The 22,333-nt window shown below is 41.9% G+C and overlaps 1 protein-coding gene across 2 annotated transcripts in view; it reads left to right on the top strand.

The window, feature by feature from the left end:
* Positions 1 to 6,670: 6,670 nt before the first annotated feature.
* arhgef2a (Rho guanine nucleotide exchange factor (GEF) 2a) overlaps positions 6,671 to 22,333 on the top strand; it is a 113,902-nt gene continuing 98,239 nt past the window's right edge. The window contains exon 1 of one of the 2 annotated variants that reach the window (XM_079653318.1): positions 6,671 to 6,893. In XM_079653318.1, coding sequence (XP_079509444.1) covers positions 6,831 to 6,893 — 63 coding nt within the window. In that variant the 5' untranslated portion in view covers positions 6,671 to 6,830. The remainder of the gene's footprint in view (positions 6,894 to 22,333) is intronic. The other variant, XM_079653319.1, reaches the window with a different exon arrangement.

Here is a 22,333-nt window from a genome sequence, read left to right on the forward strand (position 1 = left end):
TCTTTCTATCTTTATAGCCACATGGTGTAAAGTAACTAAGTTCATAAACTCAACAAGTACTATACTTGGGCACAATTTTGAGATACTTGTACTTTATTTAAGTATTTCAATCTTTTGCTACTTTGTTCTTCTACTGCACTACAGTTCAGAGGTACATGGTGTACTTCTACTCCACTCCATGTATTTAATACCTTTAGTTACTTTACAGATGTGGATGAATGATGTGAAATATAATCAAGTGTTAAATAAGACTTTAGTTCCACCTGGAGTAAATCCACAAGCTACCCTGCAGTATACAAAGTCATTCAAACTAGCTGCACCTTTACCAGCTTTGAGAACACTTTCATGATCAATCATTATAAAACATATCATATATATTATTCTGAAATGGACCAATCTGCACAATGACTACTTTTACTGTCGCTACTTTCACTATATTTTGATGAGAATACTTTTCTAATTTCACTTGAGGAACATTTTGAATGCAGGACTTTTACTGTAACAGAGTATTCCTACACTCTGGTACTTCTACTTTTACTCAAGTACAAGATCTGAGTACTTCTACTTTTACTCAAGTAGGCCTACAAGACCTGAGTACTCCTACTTTTACTCAAGTACAAGACCGGAGTACTTCTACTTTTACTCTACAAGATCTGTGTGCTTCTACTTTTACTCAAGTACAAAACCTGGGTGCTTCTACTTTTATTCTAGTACAAGATCTGAATGCTTCTACTTTTACTTAAGTACAATATATACTTATACCACCTCTGTTTATAGCCTATGAAAAAAACTATTAGAAATAGAAGGCTAAAGCTAACGTTAGCAGATAGTGACAATATATGCTAGCTAGCTCAACGACTCCTTAAATAATATTGCCACAGAAAAACTTTTCAGTTCACATCACGCTCTGCCGCTCCGACAGGGAGCTCTGCTCTGAACACCTGAACGGCCCGTTCTAACAGCTGTTCACCAGCGGTCCTGTCCGTGCCACAGTGACTCCGGACGCGCAGTTAATATTAACGAACGCACCCGTAGGTAATGTAGCTGCTGAAACTAGACCATCATCTCGGAGCAGCAGAGCCTTATTATACATCCATGAGCAGAACCGACAGGCAGGAAGACTCGAGCACACAGCTCGCACTTCATTATAATATATAAAAAAAGAACACCATGCGTGTCATGATGGCACATAACAGCTCACGGCCGCAGATTACTCCGGGTCCCAGACCCCCCCATACCCCAAAAATATTTGTATTGCAGATCTACATGAATCACACAAACGACCTATTTTGGATTTAAAACGGCGAATTTTGACAAGTGTGCATCAAGCACAACTGAAACATAACATCTGAAACGATGTAACAACATAATACACTTTGATGAAAGTGTTTTAACCACACACACCTCTACACACACATACACACACACACACACACACACACACACACACACACACACACACACACACACACACACACACACACACACACACACACTTGAAATGAAATCACTGTCAAATATGAATATACTGTATTCAATTTCATTAAAACGTTATTAACGTGCCTAAACTCATTAATTCACAAAAAATATTTATATTTTAATGGAGCCTCATCGGCAGATCAGGATCCCAAAGCGTATGAAACGGCAGCTCTGAGCTGTGTATTTACACAACTAATGGCCCATCAACCACAGCTCTCTCCCCCCCTCCCCCCTGATCTTTCTTCTCCAGCAGCTAAATTAACTGTAGGTTACTCTGAGTGACAAGCTTACAGTAGACACAACACTGTCATTGCAAGTGACCCTCAGTTAGTTGACTTTTATGTTCAACTGCTAAATTCGTTACTGATAAAAAAGGGCTTCTACTGTAGCTAATTACCTTAACACTAGAACCGCCAGAGGTTTTTGTATAGGCCTACCTAAAACCGTCAAATCCAGCTATTAGAATGCAATTTTTAACAAAATAAGGTGCTACATAACACACTTTCAGGAAAAGTCACGGACTGGGAGACTTTAATATTTTAGTGAAAAAAAGTTACATTGCACACACACAACACACATCACACAAATTGACCCGATCGGTGGTTCTATTGTTAAATAAACTCACAAATTAATGAAACCAATTCAATACGCATTATTCTTATTCTTGTCATTCTTTATGAGCGCAGAAATAGTCTTAAAATCAGATCTGTTTTTTAAATGAAATCTGACGGCAGGCAGTTAGCTCTGATCACCTAGGATAAATGCGCCACACCTAATCGCTGGCCATTCAGCCACAGAGCTCCCTCTATACAAATCAAACTGTAGACGGTGTGAAAGCACCTATTGTTTTAAATAATGGTCGGAATGTGACCTGTGAGCCTTCTGAATTACCGTGGGACAGAAAGCACATTCTAAACTAAAATGTTTAATCAATACAATAAAGTAACATCTTATCTTATCTTAATAATATCTTCATATTAATAATAATAATAAATCATACAGTATGTGTCCGAAAGGGAGCAGGAGGAAGCAAACACAAAAATATCCAAAATATATACTCCATATTAAAGCAAACGATTGTAAAGGTAAAAGTATGAGCATAACAAATAAAGAAGTTTAATGTAAACAATTACATTATTATTATGATTATTTAATATATAAAGACTATATATTATTGAATTACAAGATTAGATATACTTTAGTATAGTATCTAAAATATTGATGTGTTCAAATGCTCTTCAAAACACAACTGAAAGTCCATGAAACTTGTCTTTCTGTATTTGTGAATGAAGCGCCATCTCCTGGTTAAAACCTGAAATTGAAAATCTGGCAACGCCCTCTTGGAAAATAGTGGGAGGGCTTAACATTCCTTAATACTGGTATTAGGCAGGTCGTAGACAGGAAGCTGTAAGCTGGAGTCTGAAATGAAGTGCTACATCTGTAGCTTAAAAGTGATTTGGGAAATATGCTAAACATTACACACCTTTTTAAAATATGAAATTTAAAAAACATTCGCTGGATCTTAAATAAAATAAAACATATTTAAAAAAGATGGAACTCACAGGAGTTGATTCGGTTGATTCGGGTTGTCCATCTTGAAAGTTGGTCTCTTGTATCGAGGTATGTCTGCCAAGTCCAAGTCGATCACTGTATCAAAACGGCGCAGCGCTCTAAGCCCCGAGGGTACTACCGCCATCTACTGGCTGCAGTGTTTTTGTGTTATGCATTATTGCATGAGAAAAACTTGAACACTCAGTAGCTATAACAGCATTTGGTTAAATCAGATGAAAGAATATAATTACTTATATTTATATTGACTGTGCGTGGGCCTGGCAGTGGCAGATTATTTTCAGGCAAAAGTGTGCACAATCAACGGTAGGGCATGTATTTTAATTGTTTTAATAATTTATATGGTTATAAAATATAACATTGAAACATTGACGCAAATAACAAGTATGTGGAATGTGTTATTAAGTTTACTTGACTACATTCCAGTTCTGTATCCTACATAATAAAATATGACGTTATCGTTAATTTCTTTGTCAATTACTTTTATCAAATGAATATCCCACATTTGTTTTAAGCACTTTCAAATTATATGTTAGAAACAAATATTATAGGATTGATATAATATGTACAATGTATTTAAGTCCTGTACTCTGCAGGTACAGATAGATAGATAGATATAGAGATAGATAGATAGATAGATAGATAGATAGATAGATAGATAGATAGATAGATAGATAGATAGATAGATATATGGATAGATAGATGGATATCATATATAATAATAATAATAATAATAATAATAATAATAATACATTACATTTATAAAGCGCTTTTCCTGGTGCTCAAAGCGCTTTCAAGCAAGTAAAACAAAAATTACCACAAAAGTAGAAAGTGCTAAGCTAGGAGGAATAAGGGCAAGGGGTTATATAGATACTTCATTCTTCCCAAATTGTGAAATGTGTGGAAACAAGTATAAACATAACAACATGAAATACAAATGAAAGCAATAGACAGGAATATATGCATATACAGTAGAAAGGACACAATTAATATTATAACATTGAATGTAGCCTTACTATGAAGGCTGAACTAAATACGGTGCTTTTCTACAGATTACTTTATTACTGCACTGGTAAAGTAAAATTAGGCCGATTAATAAGATGTGAAGTGCTTTGTAACTTCGACCCGCGGCCGCTTGACTGAATACACAACAAACAATGAAGAAAGAGTTTTATCTGGGCTGCTTCGCTGCCAGCAGCTCCCCCCGGACCCGAAAGTTGCGTATAGCCTGTAGCCTGTACTTCAACATCAACGAAAGTGCTCGATATATGCTATATTGAACCAATAACACAAACTAACTGTATCACTATAACATGATGATGATGATGATGATGATGATGATGATGATGATGGTGGTGATGGTGATAAAGAATGCATCTAACGTTCCGCTGTTCATTATAATAAAAAAACAGAGCATTAAACAAACCATCATGCTCTTACTTTGAAATCATGCGGAAATGTCGTCATCAGCAGGCCATCACGTGGTTTCCGAAAAATAACCAAGTGACACGAGTATATTTTAGCGGAGACCGGCGGAAAATATGTCTCAAAATTCCGTGTGTAAAAAAATTCTGTGTGTGTAAAAAGACGATCCACAAGCATAAATGTGAGATCCGCGAGCAGAGATTTGAGCGCATATTTGGTCGACAAATACAAAATGGATTCACAAATGCCTGATCGAAAGTTGTAAATGTTAAAGAGATATTCACAGATCTTTTTTTTATTTGTGAAAATATTTAGCGTATTTGCAGATCCGTTTTACACTTGCAAATGTATTTGTGAGTTTGCAAATCTTTTAAATGCATTTGTGGATGGTGTTTTACACACACATAATTGTTATGTTCACACAAATAATTATGAGACATATTTAAGCCCATAGGGAGGGTGATTGTCAAGTGCCAAAATAAACTATGCAATATATTGGACGTTAAGTACTTTGTCAGACTTTATATTTATCTGTGGATAACCCCAACGTTTTTTTCTTAATCAAAAGAAGACCTTAACTTAAAGTATTCTTTAATGTTTAAATAAAGCCTTATTAGTTTGTCTGTTTTGCACATCCTCCTGTTAATATCTTTGGACGTCCTGCACTAAACTGTTTTATTGGAGAGATCACAACAGTATCTTCTTGATATTTTCAATTTTGTATGTAGGCTACTCTTAATATGTAAATGTTTTCATCAAATAAAACGTATTCAACAACACAATTCAATAACGTGCTTTAACCACTGGGCGGTGCAGGTTAAAAAAACAGTGGTGTAGTTAATAAAACATAATAATATCAAACATAATATGAATATTAACTTTATTGTGGAATTAAAACAGAACGGTAAAGGAAAATACAGTTTCAATCTCTCGATTTGAAGCTTATGCATTGTACCTGTACCATGAACCTGTATAGACCTGTAACAGTCAACTGCATGAGGAGTTGGAAAGGTAGTAAATAATATCTTTAAAAACTATCAAATAAATAAAAACAAGGACAATTGTGTGTTATTGTTGAGTAAATAAAGTGTGTTATTTAGAAAAGAATAACAAATGAATGAAAGAAGGAAAAAAAGATTTAAAAAATACAGATTTCAGTATTCTGAGGCTCTGAGCCCCATGTATTTTCCTCACAGACGGCAAAAAAAGTCCGACATTATAGGATTTAAAGGTCTCATGTCATGCTTTTCCGGTTATTACCCGTCCCCTTGCGTGTTATGAAGGTTGTTATGCATGTAAACGGTCTGCAGAGTCAAATACCCTCAAAGTACACCCTGGCTGCAGCTGCTCTCCAAGTAGAGGAGCTGATAACCAAGGCCGGATTAGTACCTCCAGGGGCCCCTGGGCACTTTTTGCAGCCCTGCTGGGCGTTTGGCTACCGGCACCATCCAATTTTTCAGCTCACGTGATAAAATGTGACATGAGTGAGGGTGGGGCTGTGATTCGGCTATACACCGCCGCTGCGTAGTAATAAAGTTGAGCGCATACATAGTGAGACCTACAGTACAGAGACGGTTTAGAAAATATATTAATGTCACCCTATAGAAAAGCTGTGTTATTTATGGTGAAGAGTGAGTGTCATTTAAAAGAATGTATGATGAGTGAGGTTGAGCCCGAAAAAGACAAGATAAAAAAATAAAAACTTCTTTTTTTTTTTTTATCTTGTCACTGAGGGCCCTCTTTGCTCAAGGGCCCCTGGGCACTTGCCCAGGTTGCCCATATGGTTAATCCGGCCTTGCTGATAACGTGCACACAAACACATAAATGTAATATTTATGCTTTGAGATATTATTTGTGATAAACAGATAGGCCAAAAAAGCCTTTTTCAACATAAATAATAACACTTTAGTTCTTTCCTCAGTGTAAACCGCTTTAATGTTAGCATTTTGTAAAGGTTTTCATATCGGGAAGTGGCAAAGGATAGTCTATACCAGGCATTAACAGCTGAATACTGTGCGTGCATGCTCGTGTTTGTGTCCGTGTGTGTGTGTGTGTGTGTGTATGTGTGTGTGTGTGTGTGTGTGTGTGTGTGTGTGTGTGTGTGTGTGTGTGTGTGTGTGTGTGTGTGTGTGTGTGTGTGTGTGTGTGTGTGTGTGTGTGTGTGTGTGAGGGGGCGGTGATGATTCAGAAGTCAGATTTCTCACAGGAACAGCCACTTCACTAGAAGCAGAAGCACATTGCAGTTGGCCAGTGAGGGAGGAATACTTTTTAGATTTTCTCTTTGGAAGGCATCTAGAGTATTAAATAGAGAAGCATACACACGTTAATATTGGATATTTGATTGTCTGACTGTCACAATGTCCAGAGTTACCAACCTGTCGAAGCTGCGGCAAGAGAGGGTGAAGGAGATCAACCTGCGGGTGAGTTGGCATTATGTTCATCATTAGGTGTAACAACAAAAAAGACTATCACGCGCTGGCATCTAACTGACTTCTGGTCCTGCCAACCACACAATGTATGTTTACGACAGGGAAATCAAAAGTTAAGTGAAGATTTCTACCAAATGATATCATGTATATTTTAGTAGTCATTTCCTGTCTCTGTCTTTGTCACTTCCCTCCTCTTTCTTCATCATGTGTCATTGCCTGTTTTTGCACTCCAACCCATAAAACATTTCCTAATTTGACACGGGGCCTGCTCTGTGCTTCAGGAGGACGGGCCTCTCAGGCCATGGGCCCTGTTATAGGGGGGTGCCATTCTCATCCAGATCTGCAGGATAAGCCTCTTTGTATTTGTGAATGTAGGTGGTGGTCTGTATGTATGTTTGCTTGAACACAGTGTGCTTGCTCACTTGATATTTGACTATAGCAACTGTTTCCATAGAAATGGCAGTGGGTGTGTGTGAGATATTACTGCTTTATTTGAGAATGTTGTAGGCCTGAATAATCTGTGTAAATAAATATATAAAAAAAACATCCAGGACTAAATGTACTAAGGCACCAGTCTCACAGGCTCAGTTAGGCGTTCTCATTAGAAAGGTGCGCACACGAGTTAGTCACGTAAAAACGCTTTTTCATGGGATCAGCCAGATTCACAAATGTCACACAATTTGTAGTTCTTGTGAGCTACCATGGATGCATGAAAGGAACTGGACAAAGCATTGGAGGCAGGGCCCCATTCATTCCTATGAAAGTTGATCAGTTAAAAATGCCAAGCCAAAATGACCTGACTCTCGAGAACGGAAATTCCCAGATCTTCCAGGAATCTTCCCCATCCTATGGATCGCAGCAACTACTATGTCAGGGCCGACATCTCACATCAGTCAAATGAATGGAGGCGGTAAAATTACTCTGGATTCGGCCATAGAGTGCTGCAGGAATGAGTCATAAACTAGGAAATTAGTTGGCATTTCAGCACTTCTGGGTTCCCTTCTTTCAAAGTCAATATCTTTTTGAGAACTTGGTTGGATGCCTGAAATGAGGTCTAAAACATGCTAATGAGATTTTCACATTTTCTTCTACGAAATTAAATAGATCAGTAAATACTCCACCGGGGAATGTCCGAAGCTTCTACATGTCTTAAAAAAGACAGTTGCTAACAAGATGACTACAGAAACTAAATGTCATTATGCCAAGCATTAGCCGCCTTTAGCTTAGCGGTGGTGAAGTAAAGTAATGCGACCGCCAAACTTTATTTATAGCCTAATATTAGCTTTTTAGTTTTACTTCTGGCTATTGCAGTTATGTTTCAATTATTATAAGTATCATAAACATTTGTTTGCCACATGAAAAAATCCCATTGCTTTTTATATGAAAAATGACAATTACGACTTCTTACATATGTTTTTCTAATATGCCCTTTCAATATTTTGAACAGAACCTAACATGATTTCCTTAAAAAAAGGGAAAAGAACCAAAGGAATCACATGGGGAGTTATTGATAATCTTGCAGGATAAAGTGATATTGTTGATAGTATATACCCAAAATACATACAAATAAAGAGAGAGGCCTGGTCAGTGGCGGAAGGCCCATAGGGGCGCCACCCCACCTCTTCCCACATTCTAGATTGTCATTGAAAACATTTTTTTTGTACCTTTTTTTTTTTATGAACAAGCCATATATTATATAGTTGGTGCCAGATAAATGTATAATCTACGATAAAATATTGAACTTTTTTTTTTACGATGTCTAAAGTTACTGATAAGATATGTTTCCTGCTTGGGGCGCAGCAATCTTTACCCATAGAGTGGTGCAGTGATGACGTATTTACCCGGAAGTAAGCTGCGCATAAGTTCCCTCGACAAAAAAGCTATGAGATTTCTCCATAGGATAAATGCATGTTTTGTTCAGCCGGATAATCTCCACGCGTCTACCCTACTTTTATCATTTTCGAATCATAAATCTAATCGCCAGAAGCAAAATGCTAACGTTATGCTAAAGGAACTACAGCTGAGTATAGCAGCACGACTTCAACGTCACGCCAACTTAAGATCCAAATTAAAAAATACAGATTCAAAATTGTACAAGTTGAAGCATTTGTTTTAACAGTTTGCAGGAGGCAGGTACTTGCTTTCAAGCAGAACAGGGCAAACAAACTTAGAGGAGTGTTTACGTGTTCGGCATAATGACGTACAACGTCCTCGACAGCTTCTGTAGTCCTTCTCAGCCACTTGTTAGCAACCATCGTTTTTCAGACACGTAAACTCTTCTGCTGATGGATTTAATGTCGTAGAACAAAACGTGATCCGTCTCTTAAATTTGTGTCAAACACAGACCTTATTTCAAGCTATTTTCCTAAATCCTATGGAGAAATCCCATTGGCTCTGAGACGAGGGAACCGGTAGTGGTAAAATGCTAACTCACTTCCGAGTTTTAGGACTTGTCACTGCACCACTCTATTGACTCTCGTTATAAGTGCATACCTGCCAACCCTACCGATTTGGGCGGTAGTCTACCGCTTTTGACATGTTTCTACCGCCTATACCGACTTAGCTGGCTTTTCCTACCGATTTTCAATCTTCCCAAACTATAGCAAATAAAAATGACACTCCATAGACACTGGACTCGACTTTTGGCGGACACCGTTTGCAGCGTGTCTGTGATCCCATCTGTTGAGCATATTTGTATAATATCAAAGTCATGTTTATGTTCATGTGTATGACATCATCATAATGTGCCTGAAACGTGGTGATGCTAATGAGCATGCGCAGAAACAATAATCTTTTTATGATGGTTATGGTGGGCACAGAGGGCTTCCTGCCAGGCATCAGTGCTGTCTGTGTGCAGGAGACAGTTATTTATAACCAGCCCCTCTCTTGTACGGCATATATTTGCAGTCAGAGCCTCTCTGGGGCTTGCTCTTAGATTTTTCAGTTTTTATAGGGCTGTCAATGTTAATGTGTTAACGCTTTTGATTAATCTGGAAACCTTAATCACATTGCCAATTTTGACCCACAGTCGCCCCCGTAATTTAAGCACGAATCTTTAACATGAACCGCATGGCGGGGGAAAAGGGGAGAAAGTGGAGAAATCGGCACCAGCTACTTGTGTTCCACAGACTGGACATCGGTAGGAACCATCACTACCTCGCTGTGACGGCACAACTGCACCTGTTGGCTTTAAGAGTGATGAAGACAGAGGGAAAGTCTTTGGCTAAACCTTTCTTAGTTTCCTGAAGTTTCACAGGAGTGGGAGATAGTGGCCAGGGTCACCACGAACAGATAGCTCTCGCAGTGTGATAGCAGCTAAGATAACAAAGTGTGCCCTGTGTGGCACACATCATTCAGAGGGTCATCACTGCTGCTCTCCATGACATGTCATCATTGTTGACTCTTAAACTGAGAGACAGTAAAAAGTTGGATTTAATTCCAAAGTTCAGAAATCTTCAAACAAAGCATGAAATGTTATAATAAAGGAAACAAAACTCTGATTTCTCTTCCAATTTGTTATGAATTTCTTTATTACAACGCCATGTATTTGTTTTATCAGCCCCCAAAATACAAGTCAATAATAGTATATTAAACTTATGATTAATCGCAGATTATTACTGTGATTAACACAAATACATTTTTTTAATTGATTGACAGGACAGTTTATAGACTTTCTTTGCCGATGCACTTTTTGAATCTGTTGATAAGGGGACATAATGTTCTAATGGAATCATGATGGCTCCCTATCTGCTTCCTAGCAGGCTACTTTAAGTTAGCACATTAGCTAACTTATCTTGTATCTTGAGGTCAGATTTCAAGTTCTTGTGGATGATCCCACCATACCATTCTACAGCGTCCCTTGACCGGGAGGAAGAATTTGCCAAAGTCTGATGTCTTTATTCATTTGGTTTGGATTCTTTTACATTACATTACATGCAGTGGCGGCCGTCCCACCTCTTCCCACATTAAAAATTAAAAATTAAAACATTTAAATAAAATATTATATTTTTTTAATTTACATTTTTAATGAACAAGGTAAATATTATATAATTGGTATCAGTAAAATGTATAATCTACAATAACATCTCGTTTAAAATGGTGTTACGATGTCTAAAGTTACTGATAAGTCACATGTTTCCTGCCTGGCCTTGCCCGTGTATCATTACCCTCTCTCGTCTGGGCGCTAAGAGAGGAGCCCTCAACCAGTGCAGCAGCAGCCACTAGCAGCTGACTGTTGCTATCTGTAAGCTATGGCTCCGAAACATAATTTCAGCCAATCAGCATCGTCAAATCTGATGATCACCGGACTCCAATGTCAGCGCCCGGTGCAGGGTTATGGCTAGAAAGGATCCGTCTTGTGTAAAACTCTCGCGAGAGTTTGCAAGTCAAGTGGCTGAATGTTTACGTTTGAAAGGCAGCCTTTCAGTTATGATCGTTAACATCAGTGGGCCACAGCAAATGATGGTGAGAAGCTAAACTATCTATTAATTATGTCAATTACAGGGAGTGTGATGTAACTGTGTGTGTGACTAGCTGGATGCAAAGAGGTAAACACTGTCTTTTGTTTCCCATGTTTGCTCTTCAAACAGCCGGGGACAGATACTATGCTAAACACTGCGATTGTGGATAAACACAGAGACTGTTCCCTATGAAAAAGGAACTTGTTGATGCATCAGGCTTCACAGCAATTGTTTCCAAAGATGGCAACTATTGCATTGTTTAGTGCTTATTGCACAAATAGCCACACAACATGTGGGAAACTAAGGTGGACGACGAACCCAAGATTATCACTATTCAGGAACACTGACAGGATCTTTTTTTATGTGTACTACAAGGAAGAGAAGAGAATCATGTATATTGCAATTATAATCTTGCTTGGACCACACAAAAATATATTTTTTTCTCTTAAAATTGAAAATGGTGGAATGAGCTCCCCATTGACATCAGGACAGCAGAAATCTTATACATCTTCCGGCGCGGACTGAAAACTCATCTCTTTCGAATCCACTTCGAGTGATAGAATGACTAACAAAGCACTTACTGTATATACTAATAAAGGACTGGCTTATCTAAAGCCAGTTGAGTAGCACTTGAAATGTTTTAGCTCTATGAAACCTGATGTACTTATATGATTCTGTTTTCTTCAAGTTTGTATCTTGTTGGTCGAACGCACTTATTGTAATTAGCTTTGGATAAAAGCGTCAGCTAAATGCAATGTAATCTAATGTAATAACCCTTCATGATCATAAACTACCAGTTATACCTTCTGAGGATATTCAGCATGTACTACAGGATGAAAAGTGCATGCTGGGTAACTTCCCCTCTGAACACTTCACCTTTTCCTGTCATCCATCTCATAGGACACACAATGTGTTTGGGTGTTCATTTCCTCCTGCAGTGTCTGTACTTTGGCTTTGTCACTAATATATCAGTCAGGAAAGCTGAACTTCAATTACTCAGGGTGCATTGTTGCCCTTAGGAATCAATCTGGGTGACTCCATCCTCACAGAGACTTACAACTGTCCTGGGGGTTGAGACAAGCAGCACATGGAGGTTCGAAAGAGTACTGAAGACTACTACAGAAACCATGTCCATGTCAGATTTAATAAAGCTATGGATAAGCCTGTAGTGATGGGAATTACGGCTCTTTGAAGGGAGCCGGATCTTATGGCTCCGTTCCTTTCTGAGAGCCGTTCAAAAGAGCCTTTTTTTTTAAGGGGGGGGGGTTAATAGGCTTATCTGCTAAATAATCACCAGGATAATGATTGACTGTATTGGCAGAAATCTACCTTTACTCACAGAAACATGTATAACTTGCTTCATCTCTCAGCCAGCCAAACTACTACTGAAGCAGCATGCGTTATGCCATCATCTGAGGAACATTTGCATTCAGGAAAGCAAGTTCCTTTAAAGGCGAGTGGATTTATGGCAACCAACAAAATAAAGAACAGCTCTCACCAAGTAGGACTCGGTTCCCTTCGTTCGTACCAAAGAGCCCTTCAAAAGAATCGGATCGTTCGCGAACGTCACATCACATGATCACTATAAGCCTGGCTTTAGTTTATTTGGCTAATTGTGGTCACTTATGCAGTGTAGATTACAATATAATGAAAGATTATCTTGAACTGGTAGATCTGTCGTCTCGATAGAGGGGCGCAGGAATGAGTCCTTTATACCCGGAAAATATTTAGCATTTACGCCTTCCTGTTCCCTTGTCTCACACATTTTTTCTGGTTAGAAGCCTGAAATAAGGTCTGTGGTTAAAACAAGCTGAAGAAATGTTCACGTTTTGTTCTACAGCATAAAATATGTCATTAAATCTTCCGCTGGTTTATGTTTATGTTCATTAAGGATCCCCATTAGCTTTTGCTCTCGACAAAAGCTACTCTTCCTGGGGTCCGACACTTAAAACAATACAACAATAATACAACAATAATACAGCAACATTTAGGACATAAGTCCTGACATCATTAACAACATTAAAAACATCACCAATATCATCAACAACATGCGATCAAATTAAATTAGGGTTCACAGCTCACAAGGGTACATGGTCATTAGTAGATGGCCCTTCAATCTCTTCTTGAAAGAGCCTCTGGACTCTATTTCAGTAAGGTAGTTTGGCAATGAGTTCCATTCCTTTATAGCTCTATAAGACACAGAAGATTTCAGAAGATTTGTCCTGGGTTTAGGTGCCAGTAGATGGCCTGATGTAGCTTGTCTAGTCTTATGGTCATGCTCGTCTCTTGTGTAAAGTATTTGATCATAAAAATACAGTGGTTTTTTGCTAAATTGGACATTTTTTAGAAAAGTGATAACACGAGATTGCAGACGTTTCTCAACTGGAAGCCATGATAGGTTTCTATGCATAACTCCAATATGAGTGTGCTTCGAACAGTGGAGAGCTAGTCTGGCAGCCTTGTTTTGAGCTATTTGTAATTTCTGTAAATGTGTTTATGCTGCTGATGACCATATGACCGGACAGTACTCAAGATGTGACAAAACCAGAGACTGAATGACTTGTTTCAAAGTGGTTGGTGTTACATACTTTGTACATTTTCTCGCCACAGCTATGCTCCTTCCCATGTTAGTTACGATTCTGTCAATTTGCTTTGTCCACCGTAAACCAGAATCAAGAACAATGCCGAGCAACTTAGTCTTGTTTACCTGTTCCACTGGCTGACCAGCCAGTGCCAGGCTTAATTGAGGATTGCTGCTTAATATATGTCTGGATCCGAACACCATTGCTTTTGTTTTTGCAATGTTGAGCCACAAGTACTGGTGTTCAACTCCGTCAAAAGCCTTTTCTTGGTCTAGAGAAATCAGACCAAGCTCACAGCCCAATGAACCGGAGAGGTCCAAAACATCTCGAATTAGAGTCACGTTGTCAGTTATCAACCTGCTACACAGTATGTCTGGTCTACGTGAATGACATGCTCCATCACTTTTCTCAGCCTCGTCGCTAACACTTTGGAAAGCAGCTTGTAGTCGGTACAGAGTAGAGACACAGGACGCCAGTTCTTAATCTCCTGCAGGTCTTCTTTCTTAGGGAGGAGAGTGAGCACAGCTCTCCTGCAACTCAGAGTCAACCTCCCGTTACTAAGACTGTCTCTGAGCACACTCAGCAGGTCGTCACCTATAACCGGCCAGAGAGCCTTATAGAAGTCTGCAGGCAGGCCGTCTATGCCAGGAGCCTTCCCACTCTGCATGCTCTGCAGGGCCTCCTGCAGCTCCTGGGCAGAGAGCTCCGCCTCCAGCTCAGCATGGTCCTCCTCAGGGACGTTAGGAAAGCCCTCATAGAACGACTGCGCCACCTCTGGCTCGGCCTGGAACTCTGTTCTGTAGAGCTCTTTGTAGAACTCCACAGCACACTGACGAATGTCGGCGGACTCCTGAAGCAGCTGCCCAGCATTGGATCGCAGGGGGTGCATTAGCCTCCTCTGACCATTCTTACGCTCTAGACCAAAGAAAAAGTGAGAGGGAGCATCCATTTTCACGATTTTCTGAAAATGGGATCTGACCAGAGCACCCTGAGCAGAAAACCCCAGCAGGTCAGAGAGAGCTGAGTTTTTACTGTTCTCGCTCTCCTGTGGAGTCTGCCAATCCCTGCAGCTCCACCACTTCTCTCTCCAGAGCTCTCAGAGATCTAGCCATGCCCTTTGTGACATTGAAAGTGTACTGTAGGAAAGCTGCTTGATCTTCACTTTACCTACATCCCACCACTGCTGAAAATAATTGTACTCACTCTTAGATAAACGGTAGTTTTCCCAAAAGAATTTAAAAACATTTTAAAAATGGTTGTCGGCCAACAGAGAAGCATTAAAGTGCCAATACGCACTATTACACTTAACATGATTAATAAAAACTGAGACTTGTACGAGGGAATGATCAGAGATTCCCACTGGACTGATGGAGCAGCTTCTGCTAACATTAATGTGATGATTAAAAACATAGACACGATCCAGCCTAGCTAGAGACAACAGGTTATCCCTGGAGTGCACCCACGTGTACTGCCGCTGGCCCGGGTGGAAGTGCCTCCAAACATCACACAGCTCAAAGCTTTCTGTTAATCTTATTAAGGCACTCTTCGAGGCAGCATGCGGTTCCTGGTGGTTCCTATCCAGCACAGGGTTCTCTGTGCAGTTGAAGTTGTAGATCATTCTCATATGATTAAGTTTGTCCTTTGCAGGCCACCGTAGATGGTGCGCCACCCGGTGACGTGTTAAGATAATAGGCATTCAGTTGTTAGTCGGCATGCAACGTACATGTTCACTGTTCATGCTGTGGTCATAAATAAAGCCACCACTTGCCTATGCATTGTGTATTCCTTGTACATACACACATGCATGTATTAAGAAGTATCGACAACTTCTACATGGTGTCAGAAGACGGCACGAGCCTCTCCTCGTCTGGAGAATTTCTTTTCCACGGACCGTGCTAACGCTAACTAGCTGGCTGAAGCTAGCCGCAGCTACAATGGCGGATGGATTTCGCCGTCCGGACCCTGTTATGTTTGAAGGAAACGTCGCGGAGAGCTGGCGGATCTTTGAGAGGGAATATGAAATCTTCATCGCCGCAGCGCACCCAGACAAGGCTGCCAGGACTAAGGCTTACATCCTCCTCAATCTTGCTGGACCAGAAGCCATTGAACGTGAACAATCCTTTATGTATGCAGCTGAAGTGCGCGCGCCAGGCCCCGACGGTGCAGTGATCTCCCCAGCTGAATCAAGGGAGGACCCGGACGGTTTGATACGGAAATTCAGAGAAATATGCAACCCTCAACATAACAAAATAATGGAAAGGCACAGGTTTCATTCAAGAAATCAGAAGCAAGGTGAGAGCATTGAGTCATTCATCAGTGATCTGAAGATAAAAGATAAAAGTTGCCATTTTGGAGACTTAGCTGAGGAACTAATCTGTGACAGAATAGTATGTGGCATAATCAATGACTCTTTAAGAAAAACTCTGTTGAGAGACAGTGAACTGACACTTGCTAAAGCTGTTTCAGTCTGCCGTATACACGAAATGACAGAGGAAAGCAGCAGGACGTTAGCCGTTCAAGCTACCAGTGTTGATGCAGTGAGACCTGTTTCTAGCAGAAGATATCAGCCAAAGCCACAGTCACTCGCTCACTCCCAGAGCATCTCTAACTGTAATAATTGCGGAGGCAGCCATGCAGCTATGCGAGAAAAGTGTCCAGCTTTCGGGCAAAAGTGCCACAACTGTGAAAAAGTGAATCACTACAAAAAATGCTGCAAGTCTAAACCACGCAGCTACAGTCATTCAAATAGAAATAATTTTAACCAGTCTGTACATGAAGTAACAGTGGAAGAACCCACAACACACAGAGAAGACACGTTCTACGTGGATGGCGTAGATATCGAAAGACATGTTGATAGTGTTAATCCTCAAGCTAAAGACAAAGAAGAAGGATTTGTTACAATTCACATTAATGGCATACCAACTGAAATGAAAGTTGACACAGGAGCTAAATGCAATGTGTTGTCTCAAGAAACGTTCACACAAGTGACCAATGGCGAGCAACTTGTGAAGCAAGAGACTGCTATAAACCTTGTTGCTTATGGAGGAAGCAGGATTGAGACCAAAGGCCTGGCCACACTGCCTTGCTGCTTAAAGGAGCAGCACCATTCGTTGCCTTTCTTCATAGTGAACAAAGATGTGCAGCCACTACTGGGATTTCGGGCATGCGTGGACATGGGAATTGTCACATTGAGCAAAGATGTCCACCAGATCACTACGGAAAGCAACACGGATTTCACCACACAGACACTCATGCAGTACAAAGACCTGTTTGATGATGAACTTGGAGAACTACCAATCACTTACTCCATGACAGTTGATCCTAGTGTACAACCTGTGGTTAGACCTGCCCACCGCATTCCTATTGCAATGCAAGACAGAGTTAAAGCTGAACTTAACCGCATGCAAAACATAGGTGTCATTATACCAGTTACTGAGCCCACAGACTGGGTCTCATCTATGGTGGCAGCACACAAAAAAGACAAGCAGGAAATAAGACTGTGTATCAATCCACAAGACCTCAACACAGCGCTGAAAAGACCACATCACCCTATGAGAACAGTAGAAGAAGTTGCAGCACAGATGTCAGGAGCAAAAGTGTTTTCTGTGCTAGATGCTAAAAGCTCCTTCTGGCAGATACGTCTCGACAAGAAATCCTCCATGTTGACAACCTTCAGTACTCCATTTGGGCGGTACAGATTCCTAAGGATGCCCTTCGGCATTAGCTCTGCTAGTGAGGTATTTCAACGCTCGATGGAACAGCTATTTGCAGGTTACCCATGTTCTGTCATCGTTGACGACATCATCATTGGTGGCCGCGGAGTTGCTGAGCATGATGCCAACCTCAAGAAGGTGCTGGAACGAGTGAGAGAAGTCAACCTAAAGCTGAATCCAGCCAAGTGCAAGTTTCGCCTGGATCATGTAGGATATGTAGGTCACATTTTCACAAGTGAAGGCCTAAAGGCAGACCCTTCTAAGACAGATGCAATCACTAACATGCCAGTCCCCACAGACGTTGTCTCACTACAGCGTTTCCTCGGTATGGTTAACTACCTCGGCAAGTTCATCCCGAACTTCAGCGACATCGCAGCACCACTGAGAAAACTCATCCACAAGGACACTGCATGGTGTTGGTTCCAGCAGCATCAGGATGCATTTGACCTTCTTAGATCCTGCTTATCAAGTCCACCTGTCCTGTCATACTATGATGTCAGAAGACCAGTCACGCTCACCTGTGATGCGTCATGCTACGGACTTGGAGCAGCGTGCATGCAAGATGGCAGGCCAGTAGCGTTTGCATCACGCACCCTCACTGACACAGAGACAAGGTATGCACAAATTGAAAAAGAACTGCTAGCTGTCGTGTTTGCCTGTACAAAATTCAAAGACTATGTGTATGGAAAGCCTGTAGTGGTGGAGACTGACCACCAACCTTTAGTGACTATCTTAAAGAAGCCCATCCACACAGCCCCTGCCCGTCTGCAGAGAATGTTGCTCCGGCTGCAGAGCTACGACATCAGTTTGGTGTACAAAAAGGGCAAGTATATGTATGTAGCAGACACACTTTCACGTGCCCCAACCACACAAACATCTCAAAGCCCTGCTGAAAATGATGCTTATGAAGTTATGTCTGTGAGCTACATCTCCACAGCCCGCTTGGAAGAACTCAGAAAGCACACAGCAGAGGACGAAGATCTGCAAGCCCTCAGTGCAGTCATTAATAGAGGATGGCCCATCCGACAGAATCAGCTCCAACCTGCTGTCCGTCTCTTCTTTCCCTACAGAGATGAAATGACAGTAGAAGAGGGAATTGTCATGAAAGGCCACAAAACTGTCATTCCTCAATCCCTGCACAGAGAGTACATCAAAATAGTGCACAGGGGGCACCCCTGCATTGAAGCAACCAAACGCAGAGCAAGAAGCATCATCTTTTGGCCAGAAATGTCTAGAGACATCACTGAGGAGTTGCTTTCATGTGCAGTGTGCAACAGCACCAGATCCCATCAGCAAAAGGAGCCCCTCCAGCTTCATCCTGTGCCAGATCTCCCATGGTCCACAGTGGCAACAGACATCTTTGAGTGGCATGGAAAACGGTATCAGGTGCTGGTTGACTCATACTCTGGCTGGTTTGAAATCGACCTTCTCCGGGATGTGACCTCATCAACTGTGATAACTAAATTGAAGAGACATTTCTCTGTTTTCGGCACACCACACACACTCATCTCTGATAATGCTGGACAGTACGCCAGTCAGCATTTCAAGGACTTTGCAAAACAGTGGGACTTTGTTCACATCACCAGCAGTCCTGAATACCCACAGTCAAACGGACTAGCAGAGAGAGCAGTTCGCAGTGCAAAGCAGCTGATGGAACGTTCACACAGAGATGGCACAGATGTCTTCCTCAACCTGGTAAATCTCATAAACATTCCCCGTGATCTGACGTTAGGCTCTCCTGCTGAACGCCTGATGTCGCGACAAACACGTGCAGCCATCCCTGTGAGCACCAAACTGTTACAGCCAAACCCAAAAGATGCACAACTAATCAGAACACAACTCCTCAACAAGCGGCTCATCTTAAAGCGCCACTATGACATCTCAAGTTCTCCTCTAAACCCCTGGCAGAGGGACAAGTGATCAGGATGCAGACCCCAAAAGGATACGATCGGCTTGGCGTTGTCAAGGACGTGAGCGAGAAACCACGCTCTTACATAATCCAAGCCAACGGGACTTCATACAGACGGAATCGTCGTCACATCATTCCTGTTCTCGAGCCGTTGCTCCAGCAACAGCAGCCTCAAGATTTCGACCCTCAAAACACTGACCCCTCTATGATGGACTGTGTACCCCACACACCACAAACACCTGAGAGAAACAGCAGGCTGACACAGAACAGTTCCCCTTCACTACCAAGACACACATCACATTTCCCTTGCAACAACAGTGACACACCATACATAACACGATCAGGTCGCACATGCAAACCAAACCCTAAATATGTGCAGTAACACTGTTGGACAATCTTGTTAAAGTGATATGTTTAGTCATTTCCTTTTCCTGTTACCTGGTAAGGTATTTAGTAATGGTTTATTGTTTGTGTCACCAAATGCTAAAGGAATGTTCAATATCCTCTGCCTTAAATGTTATTTACTTTCAGATAGAAACATCAGCTAAAGAGAAGGGATGTAGATCATTCTCATATGATTAAGTTTGTCCTTTGCAGGCCACCGTAGATGGTGCGCCACCCGGTGACGTGTTAAGATAATAGGCATTCAGTTGTTAGTCGGCATGCAACGTACATGTTCACTGTTCATGCTGTGGTCATAAATAAAGCCACCACTTGCCTATGCATTGTGCATTCCTTGTACATACACACATGCATGTATTAAGAAGTATCGACAACTTCTACAGAAGTCACCCCCCAGGAACATATACTCCTCACTATCACAGGTGCTAAGAGTGTGTTTCAGTTTCTCAAAAAACAAAAGCCTCTCTGCGCCCACACTGGGAGCATAAATATTTATAAAACATATTTTAACTTTTTCAAATTCAGCATTTATTTTTGAGAAAGTGTCCTGGGATGACCTCATCGACCATACAGGAGAAGGCTGTAAAGCCCCTCGCAAAGAAAATGGCAACCCCTCCACTATTGCTGCGCTTATGGCTGAAGAAGCCCTCCCCCCCATTCCCTCCTCCAGTCACTCTCGTTCTCAGCAGTACTGTGAATTTCCTGGAGAAACGTCACATTTAAACTCTTGTTTCCTAATAAAGTAAATAAAAGTGCTCTCTTAGCATCCCCTCGAGCACCGTTAATGTTTAAAGAGCCCATCTTTATGTCACTCATTATGAAATTATAGTTGCATCCTAACAAAATCAAAAACCTGGCTGAAGAAAAAAAAAATAAAAAAAAATAAAACCAAGATGTACTTATTCATCTTTCTTTGCAGTTTCCTCTCTAATCCTCTGAAGTATCTTCTTTAACCGAGCCTCCTCTGGGCCGCTGAAGAAAGGTTCCCCTAAGGCTTCTTTGCGCCGCATGAGAACCCTGGCAGAATTGTGAAAGATCTGCAAATCAGTAAAAAAATCATCTCATTTCACCCCCCTCCACCCCTTAGTTTCCGCCAGAAAGGATCTGATCCTCTGGAAAGAGTACTCCTCTCCCTTTGCTACCTCAACGATGTCAAAGAATGACTCACTGTCACTGTCCTCTGAGTCCTCTGAGACTCCCTCTGGCTGAGAGGAGGAACACAGCGACTCCTTCTTTGACACCTTCCCTTTTTGAGCCACACTTCCTTTGCTCACTTGTTCGTTTTTCCTTTAACAGGTAACCTTAGCAAATCCTCATCCATTACCACATCCTCTAGAACAGACTCAGCCACTCTGGCTGCAGTGTGCTCACTATCTGCTTTCTGTATGACCTGAGTGTCTGTGTGTGTGATACTGTGTGTACCGGCTGCCTGTGTGCTTTCTACGCGTGAAACCATTGGCTCTGCCACGGACCGACTGACCTGCGGTTCCACCACCGGCGTTTCCGCTGCGGGCACGGGCCAGGCCGTGGACAAAAGGACCTGCAGCGGCTCCGACGCGGGCGCGGACCCCAGCTCCGCCGCGGGCGCGGAACCCAGCACCGGCGGCGCGGACCCCAGCACCGGCGGCCCGGCCGTGGACAAGGCAACCGGTAACGGCTCCGCCGAGGGCACCGTCGGGCCGGCTGCGAGCGCGGACACCACGGGCGCGTCACCCGCCCTCTCCGGGCACGCGCGGATCAGGTGTCCTGCCGCTCCACAACCATAACATCTCAAAATGTCAGACGTAGCATGGACAAAATCATCAATTTTAAAACTTGAGAGCCAGGTTAAGTTCCCCTTCATCCTTCTTCAGGACCATAAGCACCTGTCTCCTAAAAGACACAACGTGCTTGAGGTGCGGGGATTTACAGCCCAGGGGGATCAACTTAATGTGAGACGCAAGATGTCCGTGTGGAGCCAGCTCTCTTTCCAACAACTCGTTTTTCAGAAACGGGGGTACATTAGAGAGATGATTACTTTTTTAGCTGGAGTGACAAGGGGTAGCACGGGTAACAGCGTCCCTTTAATCAATAGCCCGCTCTCCACCAGCTGGTTAGCTTTCTCCGTGCAGTCTAAAATAATAACCACTGCACTGTTCATGCGGGAGGCAGCTTTAACTCCACATATCCCACAGCCAGACCACACTCCTCCACCGACACACCGACAGGTGGAGAGAGCTTGATGGCGTGTTGACGAGTCAGCTTCTCTAAACCAGCGCAGCGTCCACGGAACGCCATGCCGGGCGGCGTGACTGCAGCTGCAGCCGCTAGACAAACAATTAGACAAACAATTCAACAGTGCAACCAAACAACACCACCAAAAAAC

The sequence above is a fragment of the Notothenia rossii genome, assembly GCF_949606895.1.
Source record: "Notothenia rossii genome assembly, chromosome: 10".
NCBI classification, from domain to species: Eukaryota; Metazoa; Chordata; class Actinopteri; order Perciformes; family Nototheniidae; genus Notothenia; species Notothenia rossii.